We start from the raw sequence: 16,754 nt of genomic DNA, 5'->3' as shown, positions 1-16,754 counted from the left end.
GCAAAGAAACCAAACAATCAAAATACACTCTTGAAACACAAAGGACTACAGGTGGACACACGTATCACACAGTGCAACCTCGCTACATATATGATCATGAGAGTATAGCTTTATTGTGAAACAATGGCCGTTGCACCAAGTACCTCAGCGAATGAGAGAACAAACGTAATGAATGCCCCAATATTTTAGATATTTACTCGACCAAATTAATAACTTGACACTTGTTAAAGTGCAGTTCTCATTAGACGTATTGTGTGCCATTCATGCAGCTGCACGGTCCTGGGCTGACATTTCAACATGGCAAGGCTACACCCCACACTGCAGTTGTGACACACAACTTCTGATGTAGACCCGTGAAGGTCCGGGTTACAATAATGGCCTTCAGTAACCCATGCTTGTCTTATGAGGCGACTAACGGGATCGGGTGGTCAGGCTCGCTGACTTGGATGACACGTGTCATCGGTTCCCATTTGCGCAGATCGATGCTCATGCTGTTGGTCACTGGATTGTCTGGTCCAGACTCGATTATTTACAGACCGCCGCCATATAACTGGAATATATTGCTGAGTGCGGCGTAAAACTTCACACACTCACTCATTCTCTTCTGATGCAACGCCGGTGTTGGTGTCATGAACTGCCCTTCCCGTTTCTCAGACTTGATCCCGATAAAACACATTTTGGGGGCGCTGTAAATCAACCCCAGACCTTCATAGAAATGGAGCAAACAATTCCTGCTATCTGAATATGGTGACAAACATGAAAACAGGGTACTTCTCTGATGTGGAAAACCCATTCGGTCCGAATACACAGCTCAGCTGTATTAGATTATGGAAGCTTAGCGTGTAAAAATTGCTATTCTGTCTAAAATCAATACTGGTTTAAGATAATGATTTCCGTCCGGTGTTCTTACCGCCATCAGCAAGGAGATTCTGATGCTGACCGCGTGCATCATCCGAGCCTGAAAATAGAAAACAAACGTCTGAGGAACTAGGATAATCTACTTCACAATGATATTTAAACAACGTTGGCAATGGTACAAGCTACTGCCTCTGTGATGCGATCCTAGCACGACCTGCACGCGTAGACTGGCAGTTACAGTTGTCACACCGTTGTTCATTACATTGTAGGTGGAACTGACATATGACACACTCTAAAACACCAGACACATTATGTCTTTAATCATGTATACCAATTTCACGCTTCTCTTACTTGAAAACGCTTTCTGTCCTACAACAAGTTATCCTAGATACAGTCACGGAGTATAGCTGAACTAAGATTCGGACTTAATATACAACCCCATTCTGTGAAATCCACAACTAGTAAAATTTACTCTCTCTCTCACTCTCATATACACGATCATGGACTCATACACAATCATCAACTGATCATATATCGTCGGATTATGTATTTTCGGACATCATACGTTTTCGGACGGCCGTAATAACGCTATATGACGAGGTGCGTTGCGTCACACGGGCACGTAGTTTTCAAGATGATATAAGTTAGTGACAGTTGAATCTGGATATGCTCCGGTTGTGGGATCTGGGTAGATGCTTGTTGCTTTATAGACTAACAACTAGTCTCTGAAATGAACCTATTTTACTGAAAAAAAAGTGCATAGTAAAAAATAATATATATATAATGAACAGGAGCCCTGAGACTTTCCTGAAGCTGTGGAAATCTAGACTTGCGTGGGCTTTCTTGGATATATTTGCTTCAGGGTCTGTACGAGAGACTAGTTGCTTTATAGATAACAAGGACATCAGAAATATATGTGTGTAAATGTGTGCTTTGTGTGACTGTTTACCATATTTGAAAATAACTGATTCACTATACCTCCTTCACTGTATGGAGTGTGCAAAGTGTATCTAAAAGTACAACAAATGATGAATAGCACAACACCAAATATAAACATTAAGAGATAATCGAATTTGAGTGTGGAAAATGCCCACCTAACCATCATATTGAGCTCGTAGTTTTGATGCCTTAAAAACAAAACAACAACGCCCCCATTTAAATAAATAAATAAATAAATAAATAAAAATAAATAAATCCATCATCCATGGACATTTGTGATGCCATAGTTCATGGCCGCCTCCCTCGGTCAGTCCCAGGTCAATCCATGGTCAGCCCCTGAATGTGTCAACAAATCAATATGCTGTGAAATAAAACACCATGACGACGATGGCACATTAATGTTTGGACTATGTGTGACCTGCAAGGGGGTATATAAGGGAAGGCGGCCAAACAGAGGAATTAGCAGAGATCTGGACAGCAGCAGCAGATGACTGAACCATTAATATTAACCAAGGGGTAACAAGACAGCAGCAGCAGAGAGAACGAGACAGCAGCAGAGACAGCAACAACACCAGCTGATCTCAGCAAACAGGCCAGGACTGCCCCAACCGCCAGACTGCCTAGCCGCTGCGGATGTGACGAATAAACAAGAATTTATCCATCCTACCTCTTTGTCGTTCCTTACTTTGTTACAAGTAAGGGCGGGATGGGTTCTTGATTTGTTACACATACGCATTTATAGCCTTTCAGGACAGGTGAGTTGTTAAAGCGCTCAACAGAAAGAAGATGATCAGCTTCTTTTACATTTTGAGATATGTACTACACGGGAACATCATACATTCTAAATGTACATAGCGGTGTCATTTGATTCCTGAAAAACGGTAAAAGGTGTAACTTTACTTATAAGTGATGGGGTCACAAATGTGATGTCATAAATCTGTTTATTTATATCTTACCCATTCGCCTTCCTTTTATTATCCACCCACGCCTGCAACAGAACAGCAATCAGTAATTCACAGGAAACCAAAAGTATTTTTTTATTTGCTCATTTATATGGTCGCATTAATCAATGTTCTATTAGTAATCGCAACTGGAATATAATCCAGTGATTGACATCATGAGCATCGATCTACACACTTGGGTTACGATGACAGGCATCAACTAAGTCACTGACCCTGACCCTGACCCTGTTATGGCATGCATGGGTTCTAACCTGGATCTTCAAAGATAAACAAAATTCATCTTAAACCAGAGCTTGATATTTCTCGTATCGAACACTTGATCACAATGTACTGTTCATCATGGGAAGGGAACAGTTCAGGGTAATCTTCTATATATGTATTGTGCATGTATTGTGCAGGTACCGAAAGATTACAGTTGTAACAAGTAACCCAATCCCTTTGGAATCCAGCTATTCAGGGTAGATAAACATAATCTTGGGTGCTTGCCATTATCAAGTTAACAAAACACACACAATGTACACTCACGTAAAACCATAGTTAGCCAAAACTAATTATCTAATCATTGAAAGGCAACTTCTGGTATAAGACAGGTTTGAGTGAAATGTATTCATACCCTCTTCGACATGTGTGCACAATTAGAATAATGATGATGATGACGAGTATGACGGCGACGACGACGAACACGGGAACAAGTATCATAGAAACAGGTGCTGAGGCATTCTGTGGTGCTGTCAGGTCTTCACATTTCTTTTGACAACTTCCTGAAAACCAAAACACTAATTCTAATAAAGCCACATTCTTCATAATGAAAACATACTTTTGTTGAGTGCTTGTTTTCTGTAAACATGCGAAATTATTGCATTTTGAACCTTGGACCTTGACCACACTTAGTACATTGTAATCTAGAGATCGTCGTTGAAATTCTCTGTGTGTTTGTTAAGGGCTTCAACGAAATGTCAATATGATCTTACGATGTCAAGCCATACGATATTGTTATACCGAGTTGGTATACTTTGTTCATAAAATGTCCCACAGAATGGGACCGCGCTAGTTCTGTAGAAATGTGTTATTGTCCCGGAGGTAGTTGTTATGGATGCTAAAAAGAAGCTTTGGTCTGTTTACTGCGTTATGTGTCGAAACAATTCGTCAATATGTAATCAGTAGGAAAATGATCTGTGAACCCCTAAAAACAACAAAACAACAACTACAACAACAAGACAACAACAACAAAAAACAAACCCACACAAACAACAAAACAAATGTGATAGAATTAAACATGTGCATTCTGAAATTAAGGAAATTTACAAACCAACATAAATGCTATATTCACACTTCGTTACACTGACAGTAAGCCTGGCTATCTTGTCAAGTGTGTGTATCACTCCACAGAATTAGTGACAGTATCATCATTGTAATGTCACTGATGATATGCTGACCAAATTTGCTGATGCAGTTATTGATTCTTGGCATTGATCCGTTTGATTTTGTACAACATCGATGACAAACATCAGACTACGGCAGGACGTATTAAAATGCCTCCCGCGGGGCTCCGAACTAGATTCATGCGGTAAGAATGTTGTTTCACAAGCACAGCGTCACCTACATCTATACCACCGTCGTTCCTATCAATAACATTTGGTTTATGGTACCTAGTATGTAATGGTTAGTTACCAGGACTGAAATTTCTCTTTTTATACTTTTTGTAATGGTGTACTTCCATCTTGTACTTCGATTCTTTCACATTATCCATGGCGAAGGGCTTTCGAAAGTCTGTCTGAAATAATGCAACGAACTCATTTCAGACCTATCATGAGGTCACTGTTCCTTCAAGTGTTCTGAAGGTCCACGAACAGTATGGCCAGACACAAGGTCAAAACGCCTGTAGCCTAAGACCTTATGTACTGACTTCCTGCCGGGAGCAGTGTTATACGTTGTGCATATTTCACTTCTGCACTGTACTTGTATAGTCAACGCGAGACTCTATTGCCTGTGGCTGAAGGGATGGTGTATCCAACTACGGTCCATGCAGGTAGCAAATATACTGTAAGTCCCGATGGTCCCTAGTATGGTGATCTACCTTCAGTTGTTGGCGATCTATAGCCTATTTTTATATTATGTATTGTCCAAATTGTGCTTTTAGTTATAACTTCACATGCTACATTTAAATTCAAACTGTGATAGACAAGTTGTTTTACTGTCCTTTGACGACAGGTTTCATAACATATACATATTCCTTCTAAACGTCAAATTTGTTCTCGTCACAATATGGCTGAAACATTTCCGATGTGACGTTAAATACTCACCCACTCACTTACTAAATTTAGACATGGAGATCTGGAAAGTTTATTCCAGAATCATCCGTCTTAGTTTAGAATATTATAGCATATCATCTTTGCCTTTTATCTCACATTACATGTCAAGTCTCCAGAAGATATTGCCTGTCCCTAGTTTCAAGTTAAGAGAGGTAAATGTTATAGGTTGCTCATGTCTCACTTCTACACTGTACTTGTATAGTCGATGAGAGACAATAGTGTCCTCTATTTAGACTTCCTAAATTTAGACAGTGAGATCTAGAAAGCTTATTCCAGAATCATCTGTCTTAGTTTAGACTATTACAACATCTTTGCCATTCATCTCACATTACATCTCAAGTCACCAGAAGACGTTGCCTGGCCCTAGTTTCAAGTTGGTATGGCTGAGAGGTGAATATTTTCATCATGTTATTTTTTGCTATGATCACTGCTGATGTATTATACTGACTCTCCCTGACTTGTACTGCCACACAAATATGTACTGCCATATAGTGATACCTTGATTTGTATTGAATAGTGATCATGGTCAATCATAGAATTGTTCGCTACATCACATTTATTTGTTGTTAACTTGTTTCACACCTAGTTCTTTTACGGCTGGACTCCCGGACAACTTCTCAGTTTCAACTTGGCAATCTGGTCGAATAGTCTAAATATTACAAACTAGATCTCTTAAGTCCGATCTCAAGACAGTTTGATCACATGCATGGTTAAGGAGGAAATTTTTTATGATGATGCTTTGGTCTTGATTGAAATTAGTGAGAGGATTTCATATGAAGGAGTTGAAAGTTGAAAAAAGAAATTGAACTGAAACAGCTTGAGTTACAAACTAAACTCTATCACAGTACCTCAAGAGGTGATAGGTAGTTTTGAAGTCTCAAGGCAGATCCGACTTGTTCCCAATTGCTGCTTGAGTTGGCAAAATCAAAACAAGGTAATTTGGCGAAAAAGTTTAACCTGAGCTTCCGGTACATCGACGATCTAATGTCGTTCAATAACCATCAAATAGCCAATTCCCTTCACCTGACTTACCCATCTGAACTTGAAATTAAGGGGGCAAGTGAGACCGTCTCATATTTAGATCTATGCACAAAGATTCCAAGTGACAAAAAATCTCCACAAGGCTGTATGACAATAGGAATGATTTACATTTCACAACATTTTAGGCACAATGGAGCGAGCTCTTTTTATCAGTGATCACTGGATTTCTGGTCCAGACTCGATATTTTTCAGACCGCCGCTATATAGCTGGGATATTGCTGAGTGCGGCGTAAAACTAAACTCACTAACTGACTCATTTTATCAGGACTCCAAAGAGTGTTATAACACTCAGGAGTTGTTTGATCAAGGTTACAACATTCAAGGCCCCAGTAAAGCTTTCAAGAAGTTTTTTGGTGGACATGTGGAGGAAATTTCCAAACTTGATGCATCAGTGACAAAAATGATTTCCGATGCAATTCCCCGTGTTGACTTTTTTTACGTTCTCGAATTATTTCAGGTGAACATTTGACTGGACTTCGCATATGTTTGTGACGGGTGCCACCAGAGGGACAGGATACGCTCACCCTTTCGCGGAGACCTGTGATTCATGGTGACAAACACTGGATTGTCAGGTTCAGACCCGAATTGTTTACAAACAATATCCTACAGCTTTAATATTGCTGACACAAATATCTGCTCATGATAAAGTCACTATTGTACAATCGACTCTGCTCTTAGCAGATATTTCTTATGAATATGGAAAGGGTTTTGTCGCTCCTATTATCACGGGTGCCATCGGTGGGACAGGATGTGATCACTGAAAATTTGGTATCATCACTATTTCATAGTGATTCATAAACACAGGCTCTGTCATCGTATTGCATAGTGACAATAACTGGATTGTCTGGTCCGATTTGTTTACAAACAACTTCGTACATTTGTGATGCTGCTGAAACAAATATATACTCATTATATAATAATAGGAATATTTATAACATACCTTTCCAGTCCTCACATCCTGCTCAAAGCGCACAAATATGGATGTTCATAGCGCACAATCTGATTATTATTACCCCGGATAATTATAACCCAAGCTGTCTGTGAGACGCTAGAAGATTAATAGTCACATTACCTTTCCCACTGGATACCCATTTTCTGCTGGATAAACAGAGAGACAATTTTGAATAAACTCCATTGCCTTAGGTTAGACCGCATGTATCGCATGTGCTTCGTTGTGGGGCAGGAATGAAATCCTAGAAGCTGCCAGACATGGTCATCAATCCGTGGATCCTCCCCGCCCAACGTTGCTTAACTTCAAGTGATTTATGCTCTATGCACAGGACCACACACCACCAAAGTATATGGTCACAATTGTACAATCAACCCTGCTTTTAGCATAGATTTCTTATGGATGTGGAAAAGGTTTTGTCGGTTCTATTTGAGATACTCCTCTGAATATTTTCCTTGCTCCGGTTCATCCCCACACAAGTGTCACTTCATACCATCTACTGGCATATAAGTCGGTCTTCTCGAGCATAAATGTCAAATGTTAATGTTAAATACACTGTTAATGTCAAATACACTGATAACTATGGGCAAGTAATCATTGCGATTATTAAGGAAACGCCCAAACCCCCCCACCACACCCAGACACACACAACTTCACACGTCCAATTTAGAATTAACTTCTATTTGCGATGGCGTTCACACATACAATGGAAGTCCTCTAAACCGGCAGCCCTCCAATCCGGCATGATCTCAATATCGGCACTAGAATTTGATTTGGTCCCGGCAGAAGCGTCAGTTAAATTATGATCATTTACACGCCCTCTAATCCGTCTATTCCGTATTTCGGCAAAACAAACACCGCTCCATTGACTGTTTGTACATTATTCAAAGCTCTCTAATCCGGCATCCGGTATCTCGGGTCTCCTGTTCATGGCTGATTGGCTGTATTAACAACACAGTGGATTACCATCGGCATTAAGGTCATTGACGTTGCCTGATAAAAGGAGTATAGATAAGGATAAGACCTAGGTACGGCAGGTAAATTAGTGGCTGACACGTATCACTTGTATTATAAATCATTTGTATTGTGTGAGAGAGAGAGAGAGAGAGAGAGAGAGAGAGAGAGAGAGAGAGAGAGAGAGAGAGAGAGAGAGAGAGAGAGAGAGAGAGAGAGAGAGAGAGAGAGAGAGAGAGAGAGAGAGAGAGAGAGAGAGAGAGAGAGAGAGAGAGAGAGAGAAAGAGAGGTCACCCATTTTGTTCTTGGGAGGCAGGAGGGCCACCAATTTTGTACACATGTGCTAAGGGGAAGGGAGGGGGAGGGTCATTCATTCAGAGATATAAATTTATATATATTGTGATGTTCAAAGTAATATTTCTTAATATACTTATTTCTTAAATTGTGGTAGGCTGGAGAAACACAAAGAAAATGATATTCATCTTCAATTAGATTCAAGTCACACATTTTACATATTCTATCGTTTGTTTCTATTCTAATCATAGGAGGAGCAACGAAATTTTGTAAGCGTGATTCTATATTTCCTTACATTCAAATATGATAGATAAGTTTCACTCTTTATAGATTGCTTAAACATTTTGTAATATAAACATTTATTTGATACAGATAATAGGTCAAGCCAATTCTGGAGATATCTTGTAACCTTTGTTTAATGGATATAAGAAAATTTGGATGCGAGTCTATCCACTGCCCTAGCCATATATTACCGAAACCAGTAGAAAATAGTAATTTTTTTACATCTGTGACCCAATTACGTGTTCCACTTCTGTCGTACAAAATCATCATATTGTAACATTTTTGGGGTAATCTGTAAGATGGCATATTTAAGATTTTTGGCCAATATTTTACTACTTTCATGTTTGATTCAACAAATAATGGAAACCTACCACATTAACTATAAACCGTTATGTTTGAAGTAGTAATCTTCAAACCAAGGAATCTTTTTATTGCATATGGATGTACTTTTGCTAGTGTATCAAATGTTTGTAGTCCCCAAACCTCAAAACCATGTAGAAGTATAGGACTAATCTTAGCATCAAAGATTCTAAAAATGATTTGTGTGACAAGTCACCTAGAATATCAATATATCTAATAATACCAATTAGTATTTTCTTTGCTTGCATCGATGCATTTCTGACATGTAAGGACCACGATAGGTGGTTTGTAAAGTAAACTCCTAAGTAATACTAATACTATGTGTCAGACGTAGTTGTTTCTATCATTTCTCCTTGATAATACCATGTCTCTTTTGCAGCAAGTTTACCTCCATTCTTGACCACAATTATTTTAGTTTGATCTCTATTTACGGTTAGTTTCCATTCATGATATGTTTCTAATTCATTTATTTCTGCTTGTAATCCGCGATACAACCGTAATACAACCTTGTCTTACTCCTATTTGGCTCTCAAAGGTTTCAGATATTTCTCACACACATCTTTACGTTATCATAAATACTTCTTAAAAGTTTACTCATTTTACTGCTTAAGGAATGATTATCTAGAAGATTCCATAACTTTTCTCTTTTAACAGAGTAGAAGGCCTTTGCAAAATCTACAAAGACAACATAGAATTTGGTACCTTTCTTATATAAGTATTTCTGTATAAGTTAATGTAAAACAAATATGTTGTCAGTAGTAGTATATCCTTTTTCTAAAGCCAGCTTGGGATTCGCTGATCTTATCAAAGGATTCTGCCCAGAATACTAGACGTTTATTTATGATGGCAGTGAATATTTTACTAAAGACACTTAGAAGAGTAATCCCTCTATAGTTTTCAGTTTGATTTTTTTCACCATTCTTATGAATAGGTACCAATGATACCAATCGACCATGAATGTGGAAAAAACCCATTTTCAAAAAAGACATTAAACAATAATTCAAGATATGGGCGTAGAATATTCTGATGAGTGTAAGAAAACTTCGGAGATAGTATCATCTATTCCTGGTAATTTGTTCAGCTTCAATTGTCTAAAACTATTTATGATTTCTTCTCGAGTTATTGGAGCGTCAAGTATGTCATTTGTCATTGAGTTATTTATATCACATTTTTGACAATTATTTTTATCGCCCTGACTGGCTGTATAGTTATTCATGACTTCATTGATTTCAGACGTAGAAAACAATTCTTTGAAATAAGAATACCATTCATTGATCTCAGTGTCATTTGTTTGTCTTGCTTTCCCATTCATTTTTTTTTTAAGCGAAGACCAAAACTGTTTAGAATTGTTAACACTATGTTCTAATTGTTGTTGTTTCAGTTTCAAATAGTCACTTCGTTTGTTTACAAACTGCATTATACATATTTCTAATGCAATAGTAATCCTCTAGAGCTCGAACATCCTTAGACTTACGAAACCTATTTGAATATTTGCATCTTTCATTTTTCAGTTTATCACACCCTGCATCATGCCAAGTTTGAGCTCTGTTTCCTCTCTTACCAGTTCGTTTTTTCATACCTGAGGCTGCTGTGCAAAGTACTTGTACAATAAGATCTATGCTCCTATCAATGTTTATAAATACGAAATGTGCTGACTGGCTTAGTAACTCTTGAATACTTTCTGAGAACATGTTTTGTCTAAAGAGCTCAAGTTTATCATTATGCCAAACAGATCTATACGACTGTTTCTGAGTTGATGTATGGTGAGTGTGAAGCGCATGTAACTTCATAGTAAGAGGAAGATGGTCGTATTGTGTGCGGGAAGGGATTGCAAAGTCAAGGACACTATCAAAAATTGATGATGAACGTAATATATAATCTACTACACTTGTTCCGTTATGACAAATACACGTAGGGTCGCCTATTTCTGAGTCGGATCGCCACCGTCCATTCATTATATGAATGTTGAGAACTGAGCATAGGTCTAACAAGCCCTTTGCCATACGCATTGACAAGTTTGTCAGATTAAAGTCTTTTTATGCTAAAATAATCTAACACGAAATCCCATATTGGTCTTGCCCTTCTGTATGTTTGATGATTTCATCATCGATGAAATCGGGCTCTGTACCTGTACGAGCATTAAAATTTCCTCCGCACAAAATATGTACCTCTGACATACTTGATAAAATATCTAATAAACTGTCCTGGAAAAGACTTATACCATTTTGGCAATAAAGACCTGGTTTGTTGATATATGTACAGGTATACAGTAAATCTAGATTAAGATTAAAAAGTCTTTTGTCGAAGAGAAGAAATATTGCATTTTCTGTTATGTTTGAAGATAAGATGTATTCTTTTAGCTTTTTCTCACCATGACAAATATTCCACCTGAAAGTCTCTCACTTGATGATATATTCTCTGCATTTTTATAGTATATTTCATAGCCTGGGGATGTATCTCCAAAGTCAATACCATAAGTCCATGTTTCACATAAACCAATAATGTCAAATTTGTTAATATAACTAACAAAATCATCATCACTTAACTTGCTGTAAATACCTGCAATATTCCAAAATAAAAAGACATTGTACATGCTTCTCCATAAAAATCATCATCATCCCACCTAGCCATAAATTATGAACGGTCCCTTATAATTATATTTTTAGTGACAGTATCATCACAGAATCGTATTATTTTGTGTCTTGTGGAATGTATTTCACACTTTCATTTAGCTCATTTGATAGCCATTCAACAACGGGGAATAAAACATACCCTCAAAAGAACATGAGCAACATAGTCCCATCTTTTGTTTCAACAAATAGATACACATAATACCATCATTTGGTTAAAGAAAGGTTTCTTGCGAACTACCTCTGTTATTCAGTATGCATGTTATCATTAAACAAACATACAAAAACACATATTATTCAGTCCACGTACCTTCGTACATTTCACAATAATCTCCTGAATAGTTAGTTTTACATCCCACGCAAGTTCCACGTTGTACTTCACAGACATAGTTGAAGCAGTTCCTGCTACACCGGAAATTACACTGATCCCCATGCCAGCCTCTATTGCATCCTTCTGAACACATTCCAGTCAGTTTGTCACAGTGGACATTCTTGTCAGAAGGAGAAGGGGCACAGTGAGGGCTACAGTTTCTATCACAGGTTTCACCATATGTACCCAAGGGACACTCCTCACCCTTTCCTTGAATGGCTGAAACAGAGAATTACTGATAGTGAACAAACTTTAGGCTCAATCTTAATGCGGTTATTACTTAATAATGCGGTTTTTCCATTAATATATACAGTCATTGTAAAGGACAACGATTATCCAGAATACAGAATATTTACCACTGTAGAGCACGCTCGCGTGATAACCCCTATATGTACACAAAATACTCACCAAATATTAGGAACATCAGGGTGTAACTCAACATCTCTAAATTCTTCATCACGGACTTCTGAAGATCTGTAAAAGATAAATACCTAGTTGCTTTGAACTTGTTAGGATTGTCTTCGTTATTGTAAACATTACTGTTTGAATGAGGAACTTTTCTATCATGATTCATTTCGTTGAAAGACAAAATGACATTACACTACAAATTCCAGACATAAACACATAAATCAATTTCAATTAAATAAGGAAATCGATAATATTGTGGAATGGACATTAGCATTAATTGTTATGGTAGTGACACAATAACGGCAATGATATGTTTAATAATGGCCAGTTTTATATGTTTACTTTAAAAGATAATTTAATGAAATTTGTCAGTCATATGCTTCAGAATGTTTAAAGAATATGTAATAGGCAAAAGATTTACTTATGGATGTCCCTCTCATGTGAAAAACAGGTAAAGACCGCATGTTACGGCAGTGACATTGTGACAGTATATAATGTCATTAACGTAACGGCCCTATCACAGCTTTGTTCTTCTACGCCAGACTCCCCAGGTGCATCAAGACATAAGTACAGCAGAGACGGAACCGTCCACTTGCTCCAACAACAGGACAGAGTGACAGGGTCAGATATGCGGGTGAAATCCTGGACTGTTCAAACTTTACTATGTATATATATAACCTTGCCTTTAGTATTGTACATCATTTGCTTGATAACGGTGTTAGTAACTACACCGAAACGTCGCTTATATTAAAGACGTTGTATATCCATAGAACTCTACTCGTTGTTCGTCACGCCAACTTCTAAATGCCACTCAAAAAAAACACATCCGTGTATTATATCTTAAACATTCTGATGCAGTGATACTCCCAGTTGTATTACGTGGTTGTGGGCTATGGTGCTTTGATTACTTTAGAAATATTCAGAAGGTACACTTAGAGTTTTTGTGTAAACTTCTTTCTTTACGAAAAAGAACGCCTGTCTAATGATTCATGGCGAGCTTGAAGGAACACCATAAGATTACATGTTGACACACGTGTGGTGACATAATAGGAAGGGATTATAGAATAGAATGAACCTGTAACGTATGTCAGAATAACTGTGTTTGTTATCAATACCATGTATTTGTTCTGTGACTACTTTAGACTCCAATGTTCACTGCTGTCATACTGCTGGATGCAGTGTCAAACAAACACATTCTCATCATTGTGTAGTCGGAAATGTACAATCGTCTCTGCCTTTAGCAGAGATTTTCTATGGGCGTGGGAAGGGTGAGTGAGTGAGTTAATATTTAACGTCACATCGGCAATATTTCAGCCATATCGTGACGAGAACATTTTACATTGTAATGGAATATGTATATATTATAAAACCTGTCATCGAAGGACAGTAAAGCAACTAGAGTATCACAGATATAGATATGTAAAACTAGTAATTGAATCTAAACATTTTAACCATAGGGGACAACACAGTCTAAAAATGGGTTATAGATCGCTAACATCTGAAGGTAGATCACCATACTAGGGACCATGGGGACTTACAGTACATTTGCTTCCTGCATGGGCCCTAGCTGGATTTATATCATCCCCTCAGCCGTTAGCAATTAAGACATATCTAGCCATACATTAAAATTACAAATATTCTACGATTAAAAAACGGAAAGTTGAAATTTACTTTGAATGTTTGGGGACTTACGTACCCTCTCAGGAGGACAATAATTTTACAGTACTTTAACCCCCCTCGAGGATACAGCCACTCGTGGGAAAGGCTTTGTCTATTCTATTATATAGTTAACTGCTAAGCTATAAGTTCTCCAGAAGCAAATACTCTCCTCTACACAATGGATTTTAGTTATTACATTGATACAGCCAAATGTCCTGCCACTATGCAGGTATTTTCAATAATATTGTACATTTAAGTGGCCTGAAAGTAATTGATGTTCTGATCTGTTCTCTCGAAAGCAGTCAGAACTAAATATAATTATAACAAATATTGCTGAAGTTTAAGATTACATTGTACTGAATTGTTCAAAGTAAAGGTTCAAAACAGAGGTTGTCAAAAGAAATTGACAGGTACCCTCCCAAAATGAGTCCAACGATATATGTCTCAATTTGTTCGCTGCTGTTGCAAATTTGTAATGTTTGGACTTGCCAAGTGTTTTGTTTTTAAATTAAGGCAATAGGTAAAAATATTCATTAAAAGAGAGCGCGACATTCCATCTCCCATTATGGTTGTGGCAGTTGTAGAAATAATGAAAAGTAAATGCGCAAAGAATCGACTTCTCCACGACCTTTATTGATTAACAGTCAGTTTTTTTATTGTATATTTTACCACTCAAAACCAATCATTCTTCTATGTCACAGTAGAATATGTAATGCGTTACGGCCAAAATAATCAGGGATTGAAGAGATGGCACAACAACGTTGTTTATATACTGTACATATCATAAAGGATTGGAATGTAACAGAAATCATCATAACACAATACAGATTCTGAAGGCTATTTTATGCAAGTTGCAGGGCATATATTGATATAAAAGAGTATTGCTATCGATAACATTTACGTATATGTTCAACATGTAACCATAAAACACCTATGAATAACCCGTTCCGATTATCCGACGAAACATATTCAACTTGACGTGAAAAGCAAAATGGCCGAGAATACACCGTGACAGGATCGTTCAATGCTGTACCAGCACAACAAACACTTCATTAACTATTTATAAGTCTCTCCCAGCGATTCCGAACTGGACACGTTTTGTGATTTAAGATGCAAGGCATAGTGTTATGAATAAAGACCATGTTGTATAAACCATATGCAACATACTAAACACAATGTACACATTAGTAGGTTAGGTTTCTTCCCCAAGACAGAACGGGAATTACGCAGAAATCACGGGAGATTAAAAACCCGATTATACTCACAGTGACGATAGCAGGAGAAAGTCAGTGTATTTCCAACTAGCAATATTGTAACCACTAATACCTCTCATACTTGTGCTCACGACATCTGTGTTCAGGTTAAAACTTGTTCAGTTGTGAGCAGTACCGTTGAATTTATTTTTTGCACCCAATGTGAGCAGGGACGAAAGAGTTAGGTAATTCAGTTTTATCAAAAGAACACATACACACACACAAAAGGGCATTGGTGACTTGAACACCAATCATTTTTGGTCATACAAAATGTAACGCCCCAATTCGCCCAAACGATGATAGAAACTCCCTCACGTCAAAACGTTCTATTGTCATCGGCATGTTTACAGTTGTGGCTATTTATAGTGTACGTGAGTTGTACTTTTCTTAGTTTTAGTGACTCTTTGTGTTCCCAGTACCTTCTCAACATTTCCCTGATTATCTACAGATTACGTTTATCATGGGTCACTTGCTAGGACACTAATGTCGTCACTGAGAATAAGAGTGGGTGAGCGGTTCAACACTCAATGTTCTGTTGGCAATATTTCGGTCATATCGTTACGAGAACAATTCATACAACAATAAAAAAATCATTTAAACCCTAAAAAGCAGTAGATTTGGCTAAAACAGAATCGAACACGGATTACATGTGATGCCGCAGTTTACCCGAAGGCAACAGGTAAATGACGAAATTATCAGCATGTTTATTTCACATAGTGTAGGTATCCAATTTACTGGATCCAGTAATGTAAAATCAAAACTGTTCAAACAGACACCCCCTGAGACCCGAAATACAGTTTAATTACTGAAGTTTCCTCACCGAAACCTGTTCATATTTGATACTATTATAAACATAGAATATAGACCGAAATGTTAAGCTAAGAAACAAAACAGGGACATAAACAATAAACCATGTACTAATATGTACTCCACACAGTATTTTGGATGTCATACCAGGGATTCCTGTCCTTTCTTAGCTCTCACAGTACTCGTGCTATTGCAACAAAATATGATCAAAAGTGTAGTCGATGTTCGTTCATGTCAAGAATAAAACCTAAATGTGACCATTGCATGTATTGTTTACTGTATTTGTGCTCACTCATCAATTGTCAATGAACCATGAATAAAATATGAACAGGTTTCTTACAATTTCGTAAATTTGTCCCTTTAATTTGAAGCGAATGGTGTTGAAATGATGCGTAAGTCTCTCTGCAACCATCTTCGTGGTGTTTGTCAAGGACCGACATGATGTATAAAACATATTTTACTTTAAATAAATAGAAAAAGCTGAAGTTTAAAGAAATGACTATGTTTCTATTTTCAGTTTTATTTTGTAACAGCCCCATACGTTTTGAATTATCATGGACATGAACACGAAAACACTTTCATGCGAGGCGAGCCTTTATTAAAATTTCAAATAATTCAATTGCAATTACCTCCATTACACACTGAACTTGATACACAAGACACATCTCTTCCTAAA

The 16,754-nt window shown here is 37.5% G+C and overlaps 1 protein-coding gene across 1 annotated transcript; it reads right to left on the bottom strand.

The window, feature by feature from the left end:
• Window positions 1-878: 878 nt before the first annotated feature.
• LOC124263535 (scavenger receptor class F member 2-like) lies at window positions 879-15,433 on the bottom strand. The gene is made up of 6 exons (XM_046698198.1): window positions 15,345-15,433; window positions 12,360-12,425; window positions 11,892-12,170; window positions 3,373-3,520; window positions 2,754-2,785; window positions 879-958 (listed from the first exon to the last, which is right to left on the bottom strand). The coding sequence occupies exons 1-6, from the start codon at window positions 15,349-15,351 to the stop codon at window positions 879-881; spliced, it is 612 nt and encodes a 203-aa protein (XP_046554154.1). The 5' UTR covers window positions 15,352-15,433.
• Window positions 15,434-16,754: the final 1,321 nt, after the last annotated feature.

Source organism: Haliotis rubra, unplaced genomic scaffold (genome assembly GCF_003918875.1).
Source record: "Haliotis rubra isolate DU_JTF1 unplaced genomic scaffold, ASM391887v1 Scf889, whole genome shotgun sequence".
Taxonomy (NCBI): domain Eukaryota; kingdom Metazoa; phylum Mollusca; class Gastropoda; order Lepetellida; family Haliotidae; genus Haliotis; species Haliotis rubra.
Note: the sequence above shows the minus strand (reverse complement) of the source record. Positions and strands in the feature narration are given on the sequence as shown.

What these genes read in the sequence shown, in the direction of transcription:
- LOC124263535 (XM_046698198.1), bottom strand. An exon ending in CCTGATGTTCCTAATATTTG is followed by an intron (nt 12,171 to 12,359) that starts GTGAGTATTTTG and finishes TCTCTGTTTCAG; the next exon opens with CCATTCAAGGAAAGGGTGAG. An exon ending in GTGCACACATGTCGAAGAGG is followed by an intron (nt 2,786 to 3,372) that starts GTATGAATACAT and finishes GTTCTGTTGCAG; the next exon opens with GCGTGGGTGGATAATAAAAG.